Source organism: Triticum aestivum, chromosome 3A, assembly GCF_018294505.1.
Source record: "Triticum aestivum cultivar Chinese Spring chromosome 3A, IWGSC CS RefSeq v2.1, whole genome shotgun sequence".
In the NCBI taxonomy this organism is placed as follows: Eukaryota; Viridiplantae; Streptophyta; class Magnoliopsida; order Poales; family Poaceae; genus Triticum; species Triticum aestivum.
In genome coordinates, this window is record NC_057800.1 from 537,799,559 (window position 1) to 537,824,488 (window position 24,930).

At 45.1% G+C, this 24,930-nt stretch overlaps 3 protein-coding genes across 3 annotated transcripts; 1 reads left to right on the forward strand and 2 right to left on the reverse strand.

Annotated features, from left to right (window-relative positions):
- The first annotated feature begins 221 nt into the window (after positions 1 to 221).
- LOC123062092 (basic leucine zipper 6) lies at positions 222 to 3,242 on the forward strand. The gene is made up of 4 exons (XM_044485433.1): positions 222 to 1,015; positions 1,121 to 1,211; positions 2,481 to 2,607; positions 2,696 to 3,242. Exons 1-4 carry the CDS (start codon positions 588 to 590, stop codon positions 2,839 to 2,841), a joined length of 792 nt encoding a protein of 263 aa, XP_044341368.1. The 5' UTR covers positions 222 to 587; the 3' UTR covers positions 2,842 to 3,242.
- A 2,040-nt stretch (positions 3,243 to 5,282) lies between these two features.
- On the reverse strand, positions 5,283 to 6,192 carry LOC123058582 (uncharacterized). Its single transcript, XM_044481289.1, has one exon. The coding sequence runs from the start codon at positions 6,090 to 6,092 to the stop codon at positions 5,562 to 5,564; it is 531 nt and encodes a 176-aa protein (XP_044337224.1). The 5' UTR covers positions 6,093 to 6,192; the 3' UTR covers positions 5,283 to 5,561.
- Positions 6,193 to 15,438: 9,246 nt separating this feature from the next.
- On the reverse strand, positions 15,439 to 20,650 carry LOC123062093 (la-related protein 6A). Its single transcript, XM_044485434.1, has 10 exons — positions 20,032 to 20,650; positions 19,729 to 19,816; positions 17,923 to 18,017; positions 17,742 to 17,813; positions 17,575 to 17,654; positions 17,358 to 17,442; positions 17,084 to 17,131; positions 16,723 to 16,974; positions 16,431 to 16,515; positions 15,439 to 15,903 (listed from the first exon to the last, which is right to left on the reverse strand). The coding sequence occupies exons 1-10, from the start codon at positions 20,542 to 20,544 to the stop codon at positions 15,749 to 15,751; spliced, it is 1,473 nt and encodes a 490-aa protein (XP_044341369.1). The 5' UTR covers positions 20,545 to 20,650; the 3' UTR covers positions 15,439 to 15,748.
- Between the last annotated feature and the right edge of the window lie 4,280 nt (positions 20,651 to 24,930).

A 24,930-nucleotide genomic window follows, 5' to 3' on the forward strand; every position in this document is an offset into this window, starting at 1 on the left:
TTCAAAGCACGCACGCAGCAGATCAGATCTAGCCGCTGCTGACATCCGGCCCGTTTTAGGCGACAGCGACGGCTACTTGCAGCTCTCGCCATATATGCACAGGCAGCGAGCTAGCAAGAGGCAATGATGGGAGAATGAGATCCATGGACGGACGGACGGGTGGATAGATCGACAGCGGCACGTGGATGGGGATTCCTGCCCACCTACTAAAAACCGCCCCGCTTAAAACCGTCCATCCCCACCATCTTCGACGATCCATCCATCCATCCTCCCTTCCTTCCTTCCCGCGCGCACCACCACCACCCCCTCCGGCCGAGCTAGCTGGCTCAGGCTGTCCTCATGTTCCAAAAGTCTCGTCCCATGTGACTCCCCGATTCCAATTCCCATCAATCTCCATCCCCCATCTCAACAAGGCGCAAGCAAGTGTAGCAGCCAAGGCTACTCTCTATGCCAGCCTCGGCCAGTATAAAACAAAGCTCTACGCGCGCCGGCACACCGCATTACGCAACTCTAGCTAGCTTTGGCGTGGCTAGGAGAGGTAGCGGCTAGCTAGCTGTTGCGCATTGCCGGGTTCGCTCTCGGGCATAATGGCGCAGCTCCCGCCCAAGATCCCGACCGGGGCGCACCACTGGCCCGGCGCCGGCGTGGAGCACCACGGCCACGCGCCCGCCGCGGTGTGGGCGGACGAGTTCGCCGAGTTCGCGGCGGCGCGCCGGGGCGCGCACCGCAGGTCGCTCAGCGACTCGGTGGCCTTCGTGGAGATGGCGCCGGGGGGCTGCGGCGGGGCCGGCGACTTCGACAGGCTCGACGACGACCAGCTCATGTCCATGTTCCCCGACGAGGGCGGGTCCACGGCCCCGGGGTCCGAGAAGAGCGACAGCGACGGCGACAAGCACGGCAAGGACCGGTACGACGACGGGCACAACGACGATGCTAACCCGGAGGAGCCGGGGCCGGGGCATGCCACGCCGACCTCGTCCACGGAGACGATCCGCGACCCCAAGAGGGTCAAGAGGTGCGCACGCAATGCCAATGCATGCATGCATGGATGCGATTCCTTGATTAATGTGTTGATTATCAAGCTCGATCTCCATGGACCGACCGAATTATGTGTTTCCAGGATACTGGCTAATCGTCAGTCGGCTCAGAGATCTCGGGTGAGGAAGCTGCAGTACATCTCCGAGCTCGAGCGGTGCGTCACAACGCTGCAGGTACATATACTCTCACCTGCTGCTAGCTTAGTAGTAATTGCTTCGCTAAGAACAGTCTAATGAGCTAGTACGTGCAAAACTCATAACTTCTGAGCTTAATAAAGGGCGAGCTAGTGCTACTCAATTCTAGTTAGCTAGTCCAAATTGTCTCAAAAAAAGAGTTGGCTAGTCGAAATATATGGATCTCAGTTCTAGGAGCTATACTTAAAAAGCTGACAACACGTACGCCACTCACTCTACTTCACGCATGCCTCCGACCTTTAATTTTGTCGCCCAACACCCCTTTGCAAGAAAGCAGAGTAGAAAACTGAGTAGCAGTAGATCATAGATTATGTACGCTAGCTACGTGATGCTAAGGAAATTCCGTAGGCACGGCCATAAGGCATAAGCACAATTTCGGCATGCATGCAGCTCATGTACGCTCTTGTCATGCGTGCGTGCATGCATGCATGCATGCGCAAGAGCTAGCGCACACTCGACCTTGTGTGGTTTTGTGTCACAAAATGTGCACGTCGCTCGCGCTCGCAGGGCAGGGCGATGTATACGTGCGTACCCATTAATTTGGCGTGTACGCACGACATGCCACGACGTACCCATATACAGATGTTTTCGCTCGTGCACACACAATGACACAAAACGTATCAATTGCCGCGTGCACTAGAGGGTTAGATCGAAGGTGCAGGCTGGCTGGCACGCAAGGTAGCAAAATGATGTTGGGGAGAACCCATGTGGGGTGGGGTGGGATCATGAATGAGATCGATCATCAGTAGGCTCCCCTCTCGTGCGTACGCACAGCGATGTACGGTACCTACCAACCAAGGTGGCTCGCGTGATCCAAATGCACATGGCGCTGCGTGCTCGCATCTCACGGAGTGGCGGTCCCTCTCCTCTCCCGCTCCAATTACACGGCCAGTGAGTGGTACGGCACATGCAGGCGCAGGCGCCTCCCGGCCCCACCCAGTAGTGAGTGGTGCCACATCTGATTATTGTCTTAAGCAATGATGTGAGCGCTAGTGCACTGGTAGCATTTAACAACCCTACTGTACCCACTTGCATGCGCCGCACGTTAAGGGCATATGCTGTGTATGTGTGTGTATTCTATCACAAGCTGGGTGTGCACATGGAGACATCACAAAAAGAGAAGAGAGGATGTTTGGGGCAAACCCAGGAGTTAATCTGACAAGTCTTCAGTCAAAACTAATTAACTACTCTAGCTACTAGCGTCATCTGAAGTAATCTCACGTGACGTTTCGATGGTTTGATCTGCAGAACGAGGTGTCCGTGCTGTCTCCTCGGGTGGCGTTTCTGGATCAGCAGCGGACGATCCTCACCGTCGGCAACAGCCACCTCAAGCAGCGGATCGCAGCTCTGGCGCAGGACAAGCTTTTCAAGGACGGTCAGTACTCCTTCCTACTCCGTCAGAAAACTCACAATTCCATCCTGCATGACTCGTCAGGAATAACCAAAATCGTCTTGATCTGCAGCTCATCAAGAGGCGCTGAAGGAGGAGATCGAGAGGCTGCGGCAGGTGTACCAGCAGCAGAACCTCAGGATGTCGTCCGGTGCGGGCGCGGCCTCCGACCACGGCGGGCCGCCCCCGGTGCGCGCGGAGAAGGAGCTCATGAGCTGAGCGATCATCGCATGTCCCTTCCGCGCAGCCCGCCGCTGCATCATTGACCTGGAAGGGAAACATGGCATCATGAAATGCATGAATGAAACCGTCCATGCCTTTTTTTTTTCTCTTGTTCTTCTTTTTTCTTGTCCATTGACCTGTGTATCATTCTTTGCATATCGATTTCAGTTTTGGGTTTTTTACTGTGAAGAAAAAACTGAAGTGTGCCTCCGTTGTAAATTCCGTGTGTAGCATTGCATCTTGTGTACGTAGATCCGTTTTCAGTTTAGTTTTGGAGCCATCATCTTTTAGGAAAGTTTTTTGGGAAACCACCTAAGCACAACTCTTGCTTTGTATCCTCGTACTGATTTAGCAGAACTGTTGTATGTATTCTTCTGAATCCTTTGTTTCTCAGTAAATGTATATGTGGGCTTATGCTTCTTTTTGTACTAGCTTTATCCTTTTGTCACGATGCTTCACTTAACTTTGTAACTTTTTACTTGTTCCATGTGGTTGGAGGGCCGATGAAACTTACAGTTACCCCCCCCCCCCCCCCCCCCCCGGTTCCAACCTTCACAGTTTCCATTCGATGATTTGGTGCACAGCCCTATCTTTGTAGTGGCCCTCGTCAAGACAGTTATCTCCTCTCAAGCGGTGTACTCTATCACGCCTCTCATCGTGCCGCCTAACTCACTTCATAACCTAAACAAAATTGAGAGGGCTTTCCTTTGGTCCGACACGGATAAAACAACAGGAGCCAATTGCAAGGTTAATTAGAAAGTGGTGTGCAGACCAAAGGAGTACAGTGGTTTAGGAGTGCTCAATACAGACAAGTTTGCACGTGCTTTGCGCCCACGTTGCCTTTGGTATGAATGGACGGAGCCCCACAAACTTTGGGTGTGTTTTGGCAACCCGTGCACCGAGGATGACCTAGAGTTTTTCTATGCCTCTACCACTATCACCGTGGGTGATGGCGCAAGAACGCCGTTTTGGGACGCCCCTTTGCGCAGCTAATCTACGAGGCATCGAGACGGAAGAATTGAAAGGTGCACGAGGCTTTTAGAGGGAATGAATGGATCCTCAAAATCTGCCACAACACCGCTATCTCTGGTGACCACATTCGGGAACTTTTCAGTCTTTGGATGCTTGTGCATAACTTCCACCTTGATGAACAAGTCGAAGATGAAATTGTTTGGAAACATGCGAATGATGGAATTTACACGGCAGCCACCGCATTCAAGGATCAATTCCTTGGCTTGACCCTCTCTCCCATTGACTGCATGTTTGGAAGGTTTGGGCTCCTCCCAAGGTTAAATTCTTTGCTTGGGTTGGCATTGCAAGATAGGATTTGGATCGCCGATCGCTTGGAGAGGCACGGGTGGCCAAATTGTGACCTTTGCCCTCTTTGCAAGAGGGAGCGAGAAACATGTGCTCACCTTTTCTTCAAGTGCTGCTACACGATTAGGCTTTTGGAGGGCCATCATCGAGAAGGGTGGCTTATATCACATGGATATCTATACGTGGCACCTTGACGAAACCGTCAACGAGTAGTGGGACAAGAGAACCGACAATAGCAATCCTATTTGGCATTGCCATGGCCTCCCTTACCATGCTTGTCTCTTCGACCATTTGAAATGAAAGAAATGCTAGAGTGTTTCGTCACAAAAGCATGCCACCGCCTATTCTCCTTAACATCATCTTGGAGGAGGCCAAGCTTTGGGTTACCATGGGTGCTAAGAAACCAGGGAATTTGTTGTCAGTTGAGTAATTGTCATGCCTTTTATGGGTGTTTGTAAAACACTATAAACTCTATTCTTTCCTTATTTAATGGATAGGGCAAATCTTTTGCCTCCGTTTCGAAAAAAATCATGCCCAAGAAAATAACAGAACTGTCAACTGCAAACAAATAAGCAACCAATCAACAGTTTCATACTCATTTCAGATATAAGCAATCTACTCCCTCTGTACTTTATTTGTTTAAACGCTCTTATATTTTTTATAAAGGGAGTATTAAATAACTCTGACACGGTCGCAAGCAGAACTAAATTAGTCCACCTTTTTCCTAGGGGTAAGGCCTAATTTTATTAATCAAAGTCCACAAAATGTGGGATAACGTTATCGTCATGTGGTTGGCCAAACCACACATGATGCCTAGAAACTAAATTCAAAGCATATCTAGCTAAACCATGAGCTTCTACATTGCTACCTTGACCTTCAAAAATAAATTCACAAGAAAAAGAAGTACTATGATCATTAATCTCTCTAATGATGACTGCATGTTTTCCATAGTTGCCTTGCTCGATGTCTCTGATAATCTGTTTAGCATCTGATGCCACCACGAACTGTTGGATGAGGAGATCCTCGGCGCCCCTCTGCACGCCATTGTTTCCCAGATAACCTGAGGGCCTCATGCTCTCTTCAGCAAATTCAGGTCGTGCTAAATTCGCAAAATGCAGACATGACATGCAAAGCCCACGGGCCAATCTACCATGGCCCACGGGTATCTACTAGATAGAGACACTGTTCACGGCTCACACACACTTTTGGCTCAATAAAAAAGGCTCACACACTTTTGCACAAAGGCTCACACACACTTCTACTCTTCTAGCTAAAAAAAAGGGCTCACACGCACTTCTAGCTAAAAAAAAGTCTCTCACACACTTCTAGCTAAAAAAAAAAGTCTCTCACACACTTCTAGCCAGACTACTAGATTTTTTTTGTCACGATAGAGACTACGTTCACTCCCACAATGGACTGATGTACGGTTGCTCCGCGGACGCCTCGGCGCCGTAGGATGGGTAGAAGGAGCAGTAGCTTCTCCCTTCGTCCCACTCCACGGCCATGCCGTCCGAGTACCACTCCCCCACGCAGTCGCCGTTGAAGAAGCCAAAGCCGGCGCCCTCCATCTCCTCCGCCCAGTACCCCACGGCGTTGCCGACGTCGTCCAGGACGTACGGCCCCGGCGAGCACCCGCAGCCGTCGAAGCCGGACACTACGATGCCGTCGAGCCCGCAGTCCTCGCAGCCCGCCTCCTGGTGCGGGTGGATCGAGTTCAGCTCCTGTAGGCCGTCGTCGACCCAGCCTTCGCCGACGTCCTCGGCCGGGAAGCCGAGCTGGTGGTGCTTGCCGCCGAGTGCCGCCGCCTCCTCCTCCTCCTCGGCGGCGAGCGACGCGTCCAGGAGCTCGAGGAGCAGCTCGGCGCCATCGACCTCCGGTACCTCCGTGACGCAGTGCTCCCGCTCCTGCTGCAGCTCCACGATGCACTCCATACTGAATATTGCTCGTTCCTTTGTGTGCAGAGGAGAGGAGAATGTTGTTCAGGTGTGTGTGGTGTGTTGATCATGGCAGGGTGGTGCGGTGTGGTGTGATGATTTCAGTGGGAAGCGTTTTATAGCGCGGGGTGGGGTGGGACGTGCCAGCTGTGTGGGTGCCGAATTAATCGGCAGGATGGCATGCATGTGGACCGCGCACCACTTGACGGCATTGATGCATGGCTAGTGCTGCTTGCCGTGATCAAGGGTCGATTTGCTTCTAATGGGAGCGACCTAATTATTCCGTGCATGCATGCGGCTTGGCCATGTTGCATTTGCACGTATTGTCACTCCAGCTTGAGAGCGCCACAAGGCTTTCTTAGGCCTTATACAATGCAAGGTGCTTAAGACAGGTGTTTGAAAAAATAAATCAGATTTTTTTTAAGCACCGGTGCTTATTTGTACAAAGCAGATGCTTATTTAGGCGTCTCTTCTGTAGAAATAGGCACCGGTGCTTTAGAAAAAACCTGATTTATTTTTCTAAGCACCTAACACTGTACAAGGCCTTAGGCCCTGTACAACGGCAGGTACTTGAGAAAAAAACCAAGTTTTTTCTATAGACTGGATTGCACGAGGGAAATCCCTATTCGCCGCTCGCTGCGGCAAAATATCGGGCTACCGCACAGGGCAGCGCAGCGAGCGACAAACCTGGGCCGCCCACTAATACATATTGCGTCCAACCAGTTTTGGGAACTTTCTAGAAGGTTCCTTGAACCGGTTTTTTGCCTGTATCGCTTCTTCTGGTTCTTTTTCGGCTTTCTATTGTTTTTTCATTTCTTTTTTTTCGTTCCTATTTCTTTTTCATATTTTTCGTTTTTATTTTTTGTTTCATTTTCTTTTTCAAGTTTATTTTTCTTTCTCAGAACTTGTTCGTGGTTTTACAAAAAATTACGATTTTCTTTTTTATTCCTTTTTCTTTTCTTATCTTTTTTTTAAAATTGAAAAATTTTAAATTATGTTCGTGTTTCCAAAAAATGTTCTAAAAATTCAAAATCTGTTCTCGTTACACAAAAAGGTACAAATCTTTCAAAATTTAGACCGGATTTCAAGTTTTTGTTCACACATTCAAAAATTGTTCGCGCTTCCAAATGTGTTCCGAATTTTTCAAAATTGTTCTTCGTTTCAAAATATGTTCTCAAAATTCAAAAAAATTTCGTACTTTAAAAAAATGTTTGCGCTTCCAAATTTGTTCAGGATTTTTCAAAATTGTTCTGTGTTTCAAATTTGTTCTCAAGATTCAAAAAATGTTTGGGAATTGAAAAAAATGTTCCAGCTTTCCTAATTTGTTCACAAATTCAATAATAGTTCATGTTTTTCAATTTTGTTCACAAATTCAAAAAATGTTCTGGAAGCTTCAAATAATGTTCACAAATTCAAGAAATGTTCCCTTTTTTCAAAAAAATTCACATCATTAAAATGTTCCTGTTTTACAAAAATTGTACGAAAATTCGAAAAATGTTTTTATTTTGAAGAAAATATTCATAATTTCGAAAAATTCAGTTGTAGGAGGTCGTTGATTCGACCCAATAAATGGACTGTAGGATTTTTTGCGAATTAATGTTTAAGTTTAGTCTCTGTTGTCTACGTCTTTAACTGTCGCACTGCGAATTGGACATGAGATGGTCTGTGTCGCAGTGGTTTACACGGCAAGCGGATTTGTATGAAGTCTCTGTTCGAGCTACACAAAAGAAGAAGAAAAAAAGCCCAGCTAGCACCCCCGTAAAAAGCACTCTGCGTTGGGAGGCAACAAAATTTTTGAGATGCGGCGCATCTAGCACCGGTGCACAGGCACCTGCGCTGGACATGGCCTTGGGGTGTGTTCAGTTGAAACGAGAGAGAGGGACGGGTTGGGATCGTCCATTTTCTGGTGTTCGGTTACAAAGCTAACGTGTTGTCTCGGTCAACTATATAGAATATACCTCAAAGATTCCGGACCCGCTAAAATCCGTCAGATGAAGCTGCCACCCTTTGCATGGATGGCCATGTGAAGAGGCTGTGGTTCTAGCCCGTGGTCTCATCTCAAATGAATCATCTCTTGCATACAGTCAAATACATGGCTTGACTGTTCTCAACCCAAAAAGATTGGAGGATGAGAACCCATCCATACCTGGCCTTCAACCAAACACACCCTCAGTTAGTTCTAATGACCATCAAGGCATACATCTATAGAAAGTTTCGAATGTCGGAGCATGAAACTTAAATATGATAGTAGACGTTGTCGTAAGACACTTCCCCTGTTTTGCGGTTTGTTAGACTTTTGAATTTTTTCCCTCCTAAATCAACGCTGACAATCACGTGCAAGGAAAAAAGGACGAGACGGTCTTAACTGAAAAATGACTATTTGAAAGTTGACTGAACAATAGATAGTCCTTGTGTGTGTTGTCAGTGGAATAGCAAGGTCTGGGCCACGCCCCGGGCCAACCTTCTTAGCTACAGTAATTATGGCTGCTACAGTGACACTTGTCTACAGTACACAAAGGACTTCCTAGCCACGCTCCAGCCCCCAGACCATGTCCCTTATTGCCCGGGGCCTGGCTACGCCCATGTGTGTTGTTTTCCTCTAACTCTGCATGGTTTCAATGAAATGAAATCAGGGCAACCTATAACCCTAAAAAGTTGAAAACAATCTGTACAAAATATATGTATTTTCTCTGACTTATCTTAGGTTAACTAGTCATGTGCACTTGCAAAATATCGGGTTACAATATACCTTAAGAAGTTGAGTACGTCGGAGAACACAAGTGACATATCAGTGGATAATTATACAACAAGGAGGAGAGAGGTGGCAGGCAGGAGAAGTATCATGAGGCGACGGTGCATGGTTGAGGGGCATCCATATTAGGAGTGTTCCTTCGCAGGAGAAGGGCCCACCTTGAATGAGAAGGGTTCAAGCACTACGATGCGTCAATAAAGGGGCATCGTCCTCGAGTCTACTTATTGTGATTTCATTCTTGTAATCATCTGAACCATCAAAAATACTACCGTCTCTTTATTCAACGTTCGCAATAGATGCTAACTATTTTCCACAAGCTAATATCATCTGCACCTTGTTGGATTTGACACTCTTAATTTCAAAAAAAATTCTATAATCAAACCCCATACACTTGTGGTGTGTCATCGTCCAGGGCTATGTCGCACAAGAGTCGTTGAGTTATCTACAAATTACGTGGTTGATCAAAAACATATAGAGGTGCATGTTTTGTGCCACACGTACAGGATCAATGGTAAAGGATATGGGTGTGAAAATGTGGATTTACATTTCTATAATTAAATACCCCAAAAAAGCATATGACTATGGCAGAGCACACGTGGTGGTGTTGCAACATCTCACTATGGTGTGGCCTTACACTTAGATGCACATGGTACTATTGAAAAAGGAGAATAAAAGGGAAAACAATTCCGCTCTTAAAAGAACGCAACACAAAGTATGTTGTCTGGCTATAAATCTACTAGAAGTCTAGAACGAAAGACCTCCTGGAAATGAAGAAGAAGAACGGTCAAAATGTTGTCAGAGGAACCAAATAACTTATCGTAACATTTCAAACTTGCAAACTCGATCGCTCATCATCTGTCGTTCAAATCGAATTTCTGATGCATCCCATTCGTAGTGAAGTGACCGTATCTCTGACAACGCTATACTCCCACATCCTCTTATCCACTCTCTAGTTGACAACTAAAGATTTGAGTGTGTTAGTCCATTCGCGGGTTGGTTTTTATATAGAGAGATTCGGTATTTTCTATAGGATCAACGTACACAAATCCACTCAAAATAAACAAAAACATGCACAACTTAATGCCTCTAGATCTCATACTTAACTCACAATCTACCGGTGGTGTATTTCTTGCAGGAAGCACAAAGATTCAGCTTGTAGGTGGCGCATGTTACTAGCCATTACTAACACATAAAGATTCAACTTGCAAGTGCACGTTACTAGTCTTCGACACGTGCATTGAATTTGTCAAAAAAAAAATTAGTTAGAGTTATTATAGATGAAAAATTGTAGGAATTTAAGATTTCAAAAAATCTACTGATGTCTTTATCTTTACCATTAAAGTTTAGTTAGTGCTCGCGATCTTCATGTCACCTCCCCTTCACCCCACCTGGTCCCAACCGATAGATGCAACATTGCTTCACGCCTTTCGATATGTCGCCCAACATAGCAACAGATGGTTTACCATATGTTGTTTGTTATGACACTCCATACCATCATCTGCGTTAGAGCTAGCAATTACTAGTTATGAACGAATCTCCTCTACATTCAAACCAGATGATTTCACTCTCAATCTACTCTCAGCAAATCATGGCTTCTCCTACCTCTCGTCCAATACCACCCCACGCCGTCTTAATGTGTCGCTCCGTGCATCCAATCCACTCATGTTCATCGCCACTAGCCTACTAGGGACGATAGGCTGCCCCTTCGGAAGTTCTCGGAGATTAATGCATAGGTAGATGAGGTCCTCACTACTAGGAAAAGGGCTATAGCTAATATGAACATTAATGTCGCACCACATATGTGATGCGCCACGCACCATGTGTAGGTACGTCATTAATGTTCATATCACTAATGACACACCACACTCACGGTGCGGCACTACTAACAATTTTTTTTCCAAAACTAGTAATGGCGCACCAGGGCATAGTGCGCCATTATTAGTTTTAACTACTAATGGTGCACCACACACTCTGTGCGCCATTACTAACATTTTTTTATTTATTTTTTCAAAACTAGTAATGGCGCACCACAACCACGGTGCGCCACTAATAACAATTATTTTTTTTATTTTTTTTGCAAAACTAGTAATGGCGCACCACGTAACAGGTGCACCATTATTAACCAGGGTTACTAATGGCGTATTGTTAGGTGGTGCGTCATTACTAACATTCTTTGCACCCCCCCCCCAACCGCCTTTTTAGTTTTAGAAAAAATAAAAGAAAATGATGGAAATATAAAAAATAAAAGAAAATAAGTTTCCCATGTGATATGTGGTCTAGTTGTTGGGAAAATTTACAAATATGAATTTCGACTTTATTTGCAAAATCTCTCTGGATTTAGTAAAATGGGCATAACTTATGCATACGAACTCGGATTAAAAAGTTTTTTTATATGAAAAATCATCTACTCAAAAAGTTACATCTGAATTTCAGAATCCTCAAAAACCTAACAGAACGAAAGATACGGGGCTTTTAAGATATAGAGGGGGGGATGAAAAAAATTCAAACTTAGTAGTGGCGCACCATTTGCTAGGTGCACCACTAGTAACAGAAGAAAAAATTGGTTCCAAATTTTATTTTATTTTTGAATTTTTTTTTCAAAATATGATACATAATATGACCAGGAAGTTTGAAATATTTTTTTCAAAATTTCATCACACTTATGAACATGAACAAAGTCCTAGACATCAACAAGGTTTAATATGATTGATATGATAGATATATTAACAAGTGCCTGTTAAGTGAGTTGGTGCTGGGGTTGGATAGAACTGCGAAGTTAAGCGTGCTCAAATGCGATTTAACTTGAGATTAAGCATATTGACCCGAGATTAAGCCATAGTGACCCGCCATTACTATTTGTTACTACTGGCGCATCTATAGTGCGTCATTAATGGCAAAAATAGGTGTGCCACTAATTAGCCTTTTTCTAGTAATGCCTCCCCGCCCAATTGCAAATCTAAAATGGAATCTATAAATGGCATAGCTAAACCTCAATTGGGAATTTATGATCCACGTAGCATCTATCCATAGCACGTATACATACACATCTGAGATCCATTTCCCAGACATACATACTCGAGAAAAGTTGTAATTGGCGTTTGTTCTTCTCCATACCGATATATGTGGGATATGTGACATGTTGTGCTCAAGCAGATGGTCTGCGGCAGTCTCCATCGACTAAGTTGTTGTGCTTCCCGTGCAGACATGGGGCTGACCGACTGACCACGTCGCCTACTAGTTCCAAGGGTCGGCCTGTTCACCATTGATGATCAGTGTGGCAGCTTTAGCTGGCCGGCCGGGTTCAGCCGCCCGAGACGCTGCAAGAGAGCTCGGTCCACATCGATTCCACAGTTTGCAGCTGTACTAGAATTCTAGAAAGCATGACCATGATTGATCCTTTTCGAAAAGAAAAATGACCATGGTTGATCCGGTGCAAAGGTGAAACACGAGGAAGGAGTGGGGAGAAAACAGCCCGTGTCCTCGGCTCCTGGACTGCTCAACCCAGCAGCAGCCGCCGTGCCGTGTTAGATCCCAGTATAGTGAAGGTCCGTTGGTCCGTACTGTTTCTGTTGGTACCACGGTAGAGTGGCTAGTGGCTAGCGAGAGAGTAGATAGCACCGTGGAGTGTAGACACGAGCCTACCGGTGTACGTACATGTCGTCTACCACGTGGGACTGGTGCCTAAATCTACAGAGAGGGTGGATAAACCTTTTAGGTCCGGCTTGATTTTGCTGGTGAAGCACATGCGTTCGTTCATTTTTCTTTGGACGATTGTTTCAGAAACCAAAATTGGCAACAAAATTCGCCCACTCTAGCGTGCATTCCGTCGAATAGTTAGACCAAGTACAATAGCAGACTTATAGCCTGCTTGTATGGTAATTTTGCCTATATGAAGAAGGGTGACATGCGATTTTGCCTAAAGGGGTGGATTTTCATGCAAGAGACTGACTATATGCGTACTTCCATACAGATGCAATAAATATAAAGAAAGAGATAGAGAGAAGATGAGAAAAGGTACTATTCCCTCTGTTTTTATTTAGTTCACGTATTAGCTTTGATCAAAGTCAAGCTTTATAAATTTTGACAAAGTTTCTATACAAAAATATTAACATATACAATAACAAATAGATTCATTATTGAATGTACTTTCACATCATATAGATTTGTTATAATAAATGTTTTTATTGTTTTCTATAAACTTGATCAAACTTTACAAAGTTTGACCTCAGTTAAATCTAACATGCGGAGCAAATAAGAACGAAGGAAGTAATAATCTTATAACTACCTTAGCTAACTTTGTTGTATGAGTGACTATGTGTTAGCTAAAGATGATATAGCAATATCTTATAGCCATTATAGCCAGCAGTTGGTTGTATTATTAACCATGCTCTTAGATCAATGTAATTAGGTATGACTATGGAGCAGTGCCTACATGTTTGGGTCATGCTCCTGCTGGGCGTGCCGGCAAGGAGCGGTCCTGCCACCGTGCCGGCCCCTTGCATGCCCTGCCACGGCGCGCGACATGGGCGAGAGGGAGATGGGTGCCACCGCAACGGCGAATCATTTTGCGGCCTCGTGGCACCAGCTGCTGCTTTTTTACCATCCCGGAGTGTGGTCGCCCGAGATCCAACATGGTGCCAGCCACGGATGGCTGAAATGCCGCCTTCTACTTCGTCCACGAAACGAGCTCCGGTAAGCTGACCGCCTTGAATATCTAAACAAACTGGCATCTCCAGACAATAATGCCAACTTCATACTGGTCGGAAAAAGTTCGCGCGAGACTAATGGATCTTCCACCTATAGAAAATCGGAAGATCCCTTTTTTTAAGCCGTACTTGGGTTTTCCCCTATCTGTCTGGCAACTGAAGAAGACGGACTTCCAATTTCTTGTTTGCGAGCAAGTTGGCTACTTATGAAGTGCAAAACATAACAACCATTAGGCGTACAGCTCTAGTAAAATCTGTCATCTCCTCTCTCGCGGTCTACTTTATCACTTCGTTGGTCGTCCCACAGAGCACCTTGCAAAATGTGAACAAGATAGAACGAGCTTTCCTTTGGTCTGGGACAGATAGAACCACGGGTGCAAAGTGCAAAGTAAATTGGAAAATCGTTTGCCGCCCGCGGGAGTATGGTGGCTTTGGGGTTCTCAACACCGACAAGTTTGCTCGCGCCATGCGATTGAGATGGCCATGGTTCGAATGGACGGAGCCAAACAAGATGTGGGTCGGTTTGGGCAACCCATGTGACGAGGAGGGCCTATACTTCTTCTACGCCTCGACCACCATTACCGTCGGGAATGGGGCGAAAACACCTTTCTGGGACTCCCCTTGGCTACATGGAACCAAACCAAAGGATGTTGCTCCCCTAATCTTTGAGGCTTCCATGAGGAAAAAAATTGGAAGGTGCGGGAGGCCCTAAAAAACAATGCTTGGATTCTCAAGATCAACCCCTCCACGGTCATCTCCATCGAGCACATGCGGCAATTCTTCACCCTTTGGACGCTCCTACATAACTTCCATCTTGATGAGCTTGCCGAGGATACTATTATATGGAAGCGCAAGGCCGATGGACACTACACTGCAGCCTCCACCTATAAAGCACAATTTCTTGGGTTGGTCCTCTCTCCCATGGAGCACATGATTTGGAAGGTCTGGACGTCGCCAAAGGCAAAGTTCTTTGCTTGGTTGGATACCCAAGATAGAATCTGGACAGCCGACAGGCTTACCAAGCAGGGATGTCCAAATTGTGGTCTTTGTCCTCTTTGTAGAAGGGAGCAAGAGAGCGGACCCTACCTTTTCTTCAAGTGCCGCTACACCATTTGGCTTTGGAAGATGGTCATTGAGAAGTTACGGGTTGAGCAAATGGACACCTCCTTGTGGCATTTGAATGTTTCCGTCAAAACTTGGTGGGAAAGTGTGACCGACACAGAAGTCCCCGATAGAAAGGCGATGGCCTCCTTGACCATGCTCGTGACTTCGATCATCTGGAATGAAAGAAATGCTCGGGTCTTCCGGCATAAGAGCGCCCCACCGCCAATTTTGCTCACTATCATTACCAACGAGGTAAATCTTTGGGTCACCGCCGGAGAAAAAAATTAGGGTCTATTATTTTACGTGAGTAATCCTTCATGCCGTGTAGGGGGGGGGGGGTGTCTACTGTAACAAACTCTGCTCTCTGCTTATAATTAATATATGAGGCAAGCCTTTTTGCCTCGATTTTCAAAAAAAAGCCGTACAAAAAGGTAGAACAGCAGCAAGTACAAATATCAACCGTAGTGTGACTACTTGCAAAAAAACTACTGGCCCTTTCTTGACTAGTCAAGACTGGAATCGACACAACGCACAAGAACGCTGAGGCGGCAAGGGCCCAACGATGAGCAACACAGCAGGTTCCCAACGTGGTAGGCCCTTAGCGCAGGACCAAGCAGCAGAATTGGCCCAAATCAAAGAAAGACCAAGCTGCAGGATGTGATCTCGATCTCCATTCATTATTGTTGGCGCAACACTTATCCAGTCAGCATTCAGCAGCAACAATACAACACCAGAGCGCAAAGCCCCTTAATAACTTCCTCTCCTTTTTGCGATTCAAATATGCACAACCAGATCGACATAAATAGCCTAAGCAGACATTTCCAAGCCAAAGCATATGACAACCGGCAAAGCTTTGGCAGTCATCAAACCAGGTTTCAGCTTGTCACAAATATACATAGTAGTACTATACTAGTAAGGTGGTAAAGGACCAGCCACGTGTGAGATCTCCAACTGAAGTGACAGTTATTTCAAAAAAGGCAACGGGGGGCTTTTCCGTGTACAAGTCATAAAGGAAATGTAGCATAGAAGCATGGTTATGCTTACATCCTTACAAAGTGGCATGAAAAAGCACTACCCATTTGTATGAAGTTCTATTCCTCAGTCTTCTGGGCCTTCTCGGCTTTCGGAAGTGGAAGCGATCTCCCGCGCCCCATTGTGAAGCCCCTTGTTCCATCCGGCATTCTTGGCCCAGAAATAGGCTTGTTTGCAGAGTCAGAACCAGGAATAGTAGGGGATGAGCCATGCCCTTATATGGATATTGAAAATGTTAGAAGTGCGTGTGTCCTGTAGACTCTAGTGATATTTATGTAACATAAATGAGGAAATTAGAGTCAAGGGTGTAAAAGCACAAAGGCTTATGAGGTTTGCCTTCCGCGTGTCTGTTTGGTTATCAAGAATGTGCATGCAAGGATAATCAGGGTAGTTTGGCTCATGCAAAGGATAAGCATGCTAAAGCAATGGTTGTATCCACAAATTTAAGCCCAACAGAAATTCCCACGTTAATCCTCAAGATGGAAAGGCCTAGCTGGGGAAACAGATGACACGACATTGTTACATGGACTAGGTGCGCATTTAGCAGACATAAAAAGATCAATCCAGCTTCCCTTACGGAGATTAACATGTTTACCATCGAGCTTCTCTTATGTGTTGATTTGGGAATAAACTCAACTTATGTGTTCAAATGGACATACAAACGGATGTTGTTCTATAACTACAGAAGTACAAACCATAGTCAGATCCAAAATTTTAGTAGGTGACAATTAAGTAGAATACCTTGTCCACTCAGACCTTTTCCTTGGCTTCTGTATCTGCCTTTTCGACCACCGCTAGCATTTGCCCTTTGGTGTTGGCGCACTTCCTGTAGATGTGGACAACAGGGTATCAGCTTTCTTCTGAAACTATGCATATATAGTTCTAGTTTGCAGCATGTGCACAGTACAAGAAAAAAGGACCAGACTATCAGCATGGAAGTACGCAGGCAACAAATGATGCACTAAAATACAGGAAACTAAACCTTCAATCATACAACAGAGCAGGAAAGGAATAAGTATTGAAAAATTCAGACCTCATGGTTAACATCAGAGTTCACATTCTCCTTATCTGAAGCAACCTCTCCTGAATCAGCACCACCATTTTTTTCTGATACCGACTGCTGTACTTCTTTTGAAAACTGGCCCTCGTTGTTCTTTCTCAAACATGTGCCATGATTTTCTTTTGAAGACTGGATATTCTTTCCTGATCCCACTACACTTCGTTTAGCCAGGAGTATGACTCTCATCCCAGTTCTCCAGTTCCTCTCATCGTTTAAGGTTGCCACCTAATATAATAAAATTTTCAAAACATCTTAAAAAGAAGGTAATTATACTAGATGTATAGCTCTTCGATTAGCACCGAATGGGTCATTGAATAAGAGATGAATAACTTACAGCCTTCTCAGCTGCCTCCACTGCTTCATACTCAACAATGGCATGTACCTGCACAACCCTCAAGTTACTTGATTCAGCACTAAAGATAATTTTCTTAATATGTAGAGACAAATGAAGTTATTACTTAATTAAACAGAATGCATATATATTTCCATTGAATAACTAGTTACAATAGAGTGGTAATTGGTAAATACAGGTTAATAAAAAATGTGAAGAGCTATGTATTGACAGGTATAAAATCAACAACAGCCATAAATTATCAGTAAGAGCATACCTTATTACTCAACATGAAGTCAGGCTTCTTCGATGCTGCAGATTCACCAACTGCATGTGGATCATGGATGGTTATCTTCATAATCCTGGTACATAAAATGATAAAGTTCAGTTTCAGAATGATGTAGCATTAGTTATTAACTGCTTTCAGAATGTCACACCAAAAATTACCAACTGCAATACAAGCACAGACTACTACAAGTGTCCAGCTAACATACTTGCCAACTGATCCAAATTTCTCCTGTACACTCTCCAGGGCGAAATCCAGAGGTAGATTTTCCACCACAACAGTCCTTTTCTGAAAAATGGTTTTAAGTTAAAAGTTAAAACATTGTTAAAGAGGATAAAGTTAAACATTCCAGTATGGAAGGAATCAGAAATTCACCTTCACGTCTTTCAATTCATTGCATGGTAAGGGATGTAACCTTCTGACCCTTTTCCCATTAGAGCTCACAACCTAATAAGACAAGATGACAATTACAAGTGCATATCAAGTAGCCCGCACGTATTTCCATCTGTATGATCTCCAAAGTGCCAGCAAAGAGAACAAAAGAGCAAAATATTACCAGCTTGGATGATGTCCTAAGGGCAGCTTCAATTGTCGAGTGGTCCTGAACAAGTTTCTTCATTTTCCTGAATGATGCAATAACTCCAAGCGGAACTATTGTAAAGAATAACACACCATTAGAAGAGAGCATTCTACATTTCTATGACACACTATATGAAATGTTCATCCAAATCAAACCATGATGCACATCTATTAAATATGGGCTGAAGTACAATAACTGCCGAGCAACACTAAATATTGAAAAAACACAGCACAATAGAAATCCACAAACGTAGAACCAAAAGAAAAACTAAATAAAACATAGTTTACATCCAAATGGGTGCTTAATGGAATGCTGTTTAGGGCTTTAGGTTACTTCATAAGTGTTATTTAGTATAGTGTGTGCATACAAAATTCCAGCAAATATCATAGATCAATCATGTTCCAGCAAATATCAAACATATATGATGTATATGTCTAAAAACAAAAGCAACTCCGTGCCTGGCAAAAGAAAGTGCAGTATTTCTGCCATTCTGTTTGGTTACTTTGTAACTAGAGATCACATATGTTTTCATATTTCATTTCAAAGGAACTATTTGGTTCAGTCCTCGCATCATAATATTCCACAAATTATGCCTATGCAAATTGCATATTTTCTTGTACTTTGTAAGATCTTCATTTATTTATTTATGTTTAAGGGAGTACGATATTCATTAACCATTCACCTTATGTTGCTTCGTGTGAAATTTGAAAATGCGACTCGGCCACCATCACACACAGAACAATACCAATAAAAGAAAAAACCAATCCATCTTAACGAAATTATGGAGCTAAATTTCGGTAAGTAAATTTTTTTGTTCCTGCGTGCACTGGGTCCAGACATGCCAGACCTAGGTCAAAAAGCTGCTTCATTGTAGGCTAAGGGACAACTCAGATGAGTAAGGTACATATCATATTCCTGGGGAGATAATCTTGACAGAGCTACCGTGGTGGAAGACCAGGCAACATCTGTCAACCACAGGATCAGATGTATTTATCTTCATGGTCCCAAACTCCCAAATCAAACCAAAAGCAAGGCAAATTAACAGAAACCATCAAAGGGAACTGACAAGATGCTATGCATAGATCTTAAAGAAACAGAAATAAACAATGAAGCCCAATAGTTATTCCACAGGACACCACCCATGATCTCTACTTGTTTGAATAGAATGGAGTGAATCAGAACAAAGTATATGCAATATTCACAGAGGTCTAGACCAGCTTCTCGGCACAACTAAACAAAGCTGCACCATGAGTACCCATGTAAAAGCCTCATCATAAGTACCTGTCACATTTCATCATTTTCATCTCCATTCCACTAGACATAACAAAGCTAGGGCAAGAGCAAAACATCATGTTTACAAAGGCAGTAATCCTGAGGACTGAGTTTGCAGAGCTAGACCATGCACCATGATGTGTTGGCATGCAAAAATGTTGCACAAAAATAGATGCCGAAAAAGGCCTTCAAATTGAACATGTACTGCTGAAAATGCAGCAAATTCTAGCCTTCTAGGGCAAAAATGTTCCACAAAAACAGATGAACAACAAAAGCTTGTTTCTAATACAAGTTCAAATAACGTGGTTGACAAATATAATGGTGACGTTAGAATAAAAACACTCGTTGTAAGCAGTTGAAAACAGCCAGAATAGTTCATCCATTTTACATGCCTATTGTCTCATAAACAAACCTAACACAACTAGGAACTAGAATATGTCAACTCCTGAGCACCGTGGTACAGAGTGTTTTCATTACATGTATGTCCTAAGGCAATGGCACACTACTTACCATTACCAAGGCCCTCCTTGTTCTTCATCACAAATTTCAACATAAACTCATCTGTGGGAAGATTCTCATCACTGAAGTAGTACTCCACCTGCAAATTTGGAACATGTTACCTTCTAACAAGCACAGCATTCAGAATATCATTTGTTTGCACGAATACAGGATTATAAGATTCCTGTGACACGAACTACAAGAGGATGCATTTATATATCTATATGAAGGGTGCTAAGTGCTAACTAAAGAGAACACGATACTCAGCATTCTCACGCGAACCAAGTATCAAAGACCGGGCTACCATTGGTATACCTGTTTAACTATCTTGTCACGGAGCTCGTCCGTAAGCACGACACCAGAGGTAACCACGTCGGAGGCCTCCGAAGAGGCATCAATAACGGGGACGATGAGGGGGTCGTCCTCCGCCTCAAGAGGTGGAGATGGTAACAGGGGCACCACGCTACCTGTGCCAACATTGGTGGCCTCCGAAGGAACGGCCTCGGAAGTGTCGGGGACGATGAGGGAATCCTCCTCCGCATCAAGAGGCCGCGACGGCGGTGGCGGCGGCACTACACCACCTGCGCTAACCACGGAGGCCTCCGAAGAAGCGAGTTCGACGGAGTCGGGGACGACGACCGGGTCGTCCTCCGCCTTAATAAGAGGCGACGTCGAAAGGGCGCCGACCTTGGAAGGCTCCGAAGAAGCGGCATCGGAGGCGTCGGGGACGACGACGGGGTCATCCTCCGCCTCCGTCTCCAGATGCGGAGGTGGCTGCGGCAGGGATTCGGGTGCGACGGCGACGGGGTGTGAAGCCTGGCCGTCCATACCGGAGGGGATCAGGGGAACCGAGTCGCCCGCCGACCGGTCGCCGCCGCTCTTGGTCGATGGCGGCTGCGGGGGCGGGGGCGGGTGCGACTGCGGGCTCGAGATTGATGTTCGTGTGGGACTTGGGCTATATACGACTCGATCGGTGAGAAACGGCCCGCTGGACAACTGAAACTGGGCCAGAATGTTGTGTTCGTTTAACTTTTGAGAAAAAAATTGGGAGTAACTAAGTTAGTATACAAAGTTAGTATAAAGGAAACTTACTTTCAGCCGACCTATTGCGTGCAAGCGTCCTCGCTCTTGATCAGACGCTCAAGAGCAACCCCTCTGCGTCCACGGGTTTTTTTTTTGCAATTAGGCCTTTGTTTCAGAACCGAGGGAGCTAGATCCCGCGGCGGCGAAGACTTTGGGCGGCTGAGAGGGCGACGGCAGCAAGAATTCTAGCCGGATTCAACAAGGATGATGCACGGGCAAGAGGCGGGGACGTCCGGGAGCAACAGGGGCCGGAGACTCATGCAGCTCGGAAGGAGACGGCAGCAAGGATTGCAGGCAGATCTCGCCGGATCCGATGAGGATGGCGCACGGGCAGGCAGGGCGACCTGGTCGGAGGTCCAGTGGTCGCCGACAGCGCCGTGAAGGCGTGGATGGGCGGCACCAGTCCTCCCTCACCACCATCCGGTATACACTGGTGCGCGTCGGTCCTAAATAAACGGTTTTTAACCCCTTTCCACGATGACATTTGGAACCGTCGCCAAGTGAGTGTGGGCGATAGGGGGTCCTTCCCACATGACCCAGAAACTGTCGGAGATATGCCTTCCTGGCACACAGGCTCGGCAAAATAAGAACGTGTGCGACCGGCGAGGGCTCAAATACGTAAATATGTATGGTAGAGCTAAAAAATACAATTACACGGCGAAATTGTTTCCGGTCGCAAGTACATCCCACACAGTCAGTCCCCGCTAAACGTTTTCGTTCGTATGTACATCCCACACAGTCGCTCCAAGGAAAACGTTTATGTTCATAGGTACATCACACACAATTTTTCTCGTTAAATCATTTGTGTTATTGAATGTATCACATGGTGTGTGGAAGAAACTGTGTGGCAAATATTGTCCATCACACACACTTTTTATATGGTAAACGTTTGCGCAAGGTGGCCTAACGCAAACAGTTTTCAAGAGAAAGTCGTGTGTGCAGTGGAGATTGATCGCACACGTAGTGGATCCTAGAAACGTTCCTGATCTCCATGTATATCGCACATGTCTCGCTTTCGCAAATCGTGTGCAGTGTAATCCCTAATTAATGCATAATTAATCCAATTAATCCCTAATTTAAAAATCACATGTTTTGAATTTGAAAGTAGGCAATCACTTATTTCATATCGAACCATGTTTACAAATATAGGTTCAACCACGAATCCATAATTCGATGCACAGGTACATACACTAAAGAACTACAGAAGCACCAAGTAAAGAATGATGAACCACGGTTATACTAAAGACTGTAAAGAGAGAGGCGAAAGACATTTCTGGTTGCTGGAGAAGGTGAAGCGGAATGCCCATATTGTGCCCCCATGCGTAAGGCGCGCATGACTCTAGGCCAACCCCTTGTGATGGATACCCGTCCATCCTTCACTGTCTTCATTAGGACTTCTCGATGCTCATTGTAGTCTGGATGAAATACTTTAACCTTTATTGCGTGTCCACCAATCATGTACTTTGCGAGGTAATATTGAGTGAACTGCTTCGGGAACCACTGGGAACGAAAAAGATTCAAACATTGTTGTCTAACAACTTATTATGGGCAGTAAAAAGAGAAGGCTGCAGAGTTTGTAGTTACCATCCTACAGCTCACTGTTGTGTTGGATAGAGCATAAACAAATAATTTGCTTACCACCATTCGTATCTTTTTGCTAATAATCCTTATCAGTTTTCTCACTTGATGCTTGTTCATCAATATCTCATTGCCCCATATGCAAAAAGGGTCGATGCGTGGATCCTTGCCAAGGGCATATGTACCTACAAGCAACAAGTCAATATTAGAAACTAACTAGTGTCCAGACCTGGATCTATATGCACTACATTATGGAACGACAGGGGGAGTACAAGCCGAGGGATGAAGCTAACCTCGGCGAAAAATGGTGGCCACTCCCGTTGTTGTCCTGCATAAGTAGTGGAAAGGCATGATAAGTACAGCAATCTTAACATTAAACAAATATAGCAAAGGTAAACAACACCATCTCCAAATGATAGCTTGAATGTGTTAGTTTTAGCATGTTGTTAAAGCAGATATAAAATGAAAGGCAATGCTACCAACGGCAGGCTTAACAGCCATCAAATATTTGCAATTCAAACTGGTATTGTTGAAAATGAATAGAACATAGGTAATGCTTAAACATCACACTGGATAAATATGTAAAACCAAAATAAAGGGCATGTGTTAACTACACCAGGAATAACTGGAACCAAATATAGCCGTTCAAACTGGTATTGATGTAGTCGAGCGGCACAGTTCCGACTTGCACATAATGAACACCACATTGTGAATGACTGAAATAAACAAGGCATAAATGACCAGTATAACAACCACATATAGTCACTGAAAACTGGACAGTCTCATTGCAACCAACCTAACAAGCAAATACAGAAAAACAGGGCATATGCTTGAAAACTGGACAAATGCTCACAACAACCAACCTAACAAGTAGATAAAGATAAACAAGGCATCTGCTTGATAACTGGACAAATGCTAAAAAAAGCAACCTAACAACCAAATATAGATAAACAAGCCATCTGCTTGATAACAGGACAAATGCTAAAAAAAGCAACCTAACAACCAAATATAGATAAACAAGGCATCTACTTGATAACTGGACAAATGCTAAAAAAGCAACCTAACAACCAAATACAGATAAACAAGACATCTGCTTGATAACTGAACAAATACTCACTGCAACCAAACTAAGAACCAAATACAAATGAATAAGGCATCTGCTCGATAACTGAAAAAATGCTCACTTCAACCAACCTAACAACCAAATACAGATAAACAAGGCATCTACTCACTATAAACAACTAAATATAGCCATTCGTGAAACTAAAGTGGACAATTCATACTTAAACATCACATAGACATATTGAACAATACATTTTTGCATAACTGAAATAATTAAACACGACACAGTTAAAGCACCGCACGACAAATGCTACTACAACAAAGGGTACGGGTTGGCAAGCTAGAAAAGGTAAGATTTGCTGATAGAATGTTGCCTCACATTTCATGGACGGGATCCTTCTAGTTGGAAGAGCACAGACCCATGGTGCGCTCTCTGATGTCACAGATGGGTTGTTTCACCTTGGAAGAACCTTCATGGGTGCCCTCCTCGAGGTCGTGGTCGTGGTCGTGGTCGATGAGATCTGACTTAGCAATTGAGGATACCACACAGCCGCCGTAGAACGCGTCCTTTAGAAGTGACAAAATGGGCTTGATGGTGTATAAAGCTCGCAAATCCTTGATCGCTTGGCGGAGGAGATCAGCGGCAGGGCCGTCGAAGAGATCAACGATGGTTGAACCAGAGGGGTTGGGGATGGACCACTTGACCTGTGACATGGCTCGCGTGAAGCCGTCGGTGTGGATGAGCTTGATGTTATAGCCAGCTTTCTTGAGATACAGTAATACGCTAGCCCGCTGAGATGAAGCCTTCGGCATGGCAACGTAGTCAACGTATTCGCTGGCTTCCACGGCGATGTGTTGCTCCGGGATCGACAGGTCGGGGCGAACGACAACCACCTCGCCAACGTCCGCCGAAGAGGCCATGATAAACCTCTTCTTGGCCGAACGCTCGTCTGGCTCCCCGGATACGTGGTCGAGCTTAGGCTGCGGCATTCTGGAGTAGGGGATGTGGATCTGGCGGGGAAGGACACCGCAGGCTCATCTAAAAACTCAGGGGAGTGGGGCGATGGTATGGGAATCGCTGGGTAACCTGAACTTTATTATCTAAGTTAGGAGGAACGGGCAGACGAACAGGGGTTGGCGGCGGCGCCGGTGGCAGCCGCGAGCTAGGGTTCGAGGGGGGAGGGGGCGGGTGGGGGACTGTGGAGGGGGTGGTGTTTGAGGATACGCCGCGGCTACTGAGAATTTAAGTAATGGTGGGTGGAGATGGTGGTGGACGAGGGAGGGCGACGGTTCAGATGCCTCGGCTACTGCAATTTTATTATAAGGTCGGTGCTGGAGGAGTGTGGGCAATGGTTGAAGTACGAAGACTACTAAAATTTGGGTAAAGGAATTGATGCGGGGCGGTTGTTCCCAAGATCGCGCACGGTCCAATAACAATATGCGTGTATGGTAATAAGGAAAAGTGGCGCGGATCCGCCGATTTTTGCAACG

Coding starts and splice junctions, on each gene's coding strand:
- LOC123062092 (XM_044485433.1), top strand. CDS start 588: ATGGCGCAGCTCCCGCCCAAGATCCCGACCGGGGCGCACCACTGGCCC. Junction 1,212..2,480: donor GGTGCGTCACAACGCTGCAG/GTACATATACTC, acceptor TTTGATCTGCAG/AACGAGGTGTCCGTGCTGTC. Junction 2,608..2,695: donor GGACAAGCTTTTCAAGGACG/GTCAGTACTCCT, acceptor CTTGATCTGCAG/CTCATCAAGAGGCGCTGAAG.
- LOC123058582 (XM_044481289.1), bottom strand. CDS start 6,092: ATGGAGTGCATCGTGGAGCTGCAGCAGGAGCGGGAGCACTGCGTCACG.
- LOC123062093 (XM_044485434.1), bottom strand. CDS start 20,544: ATGGACGGCCAGGCTTCACACCCCGTCGCCGTCGCACCCGAATCCCTG. Junction 17,655..17,741: donor ATGAATTGAAAGACGTGAAG/GTGAATTTCTGA, acceptor ACCATTTTTCAG/AAAAGGACTGTTGTGGTGGA. Junction 17,443..17,574: donor AAATTTGGATCAGTTGGCAA/GTATGTTAGCTG, acceptor TTTATGTACCAG/GATTATGAAGATAACCATCC.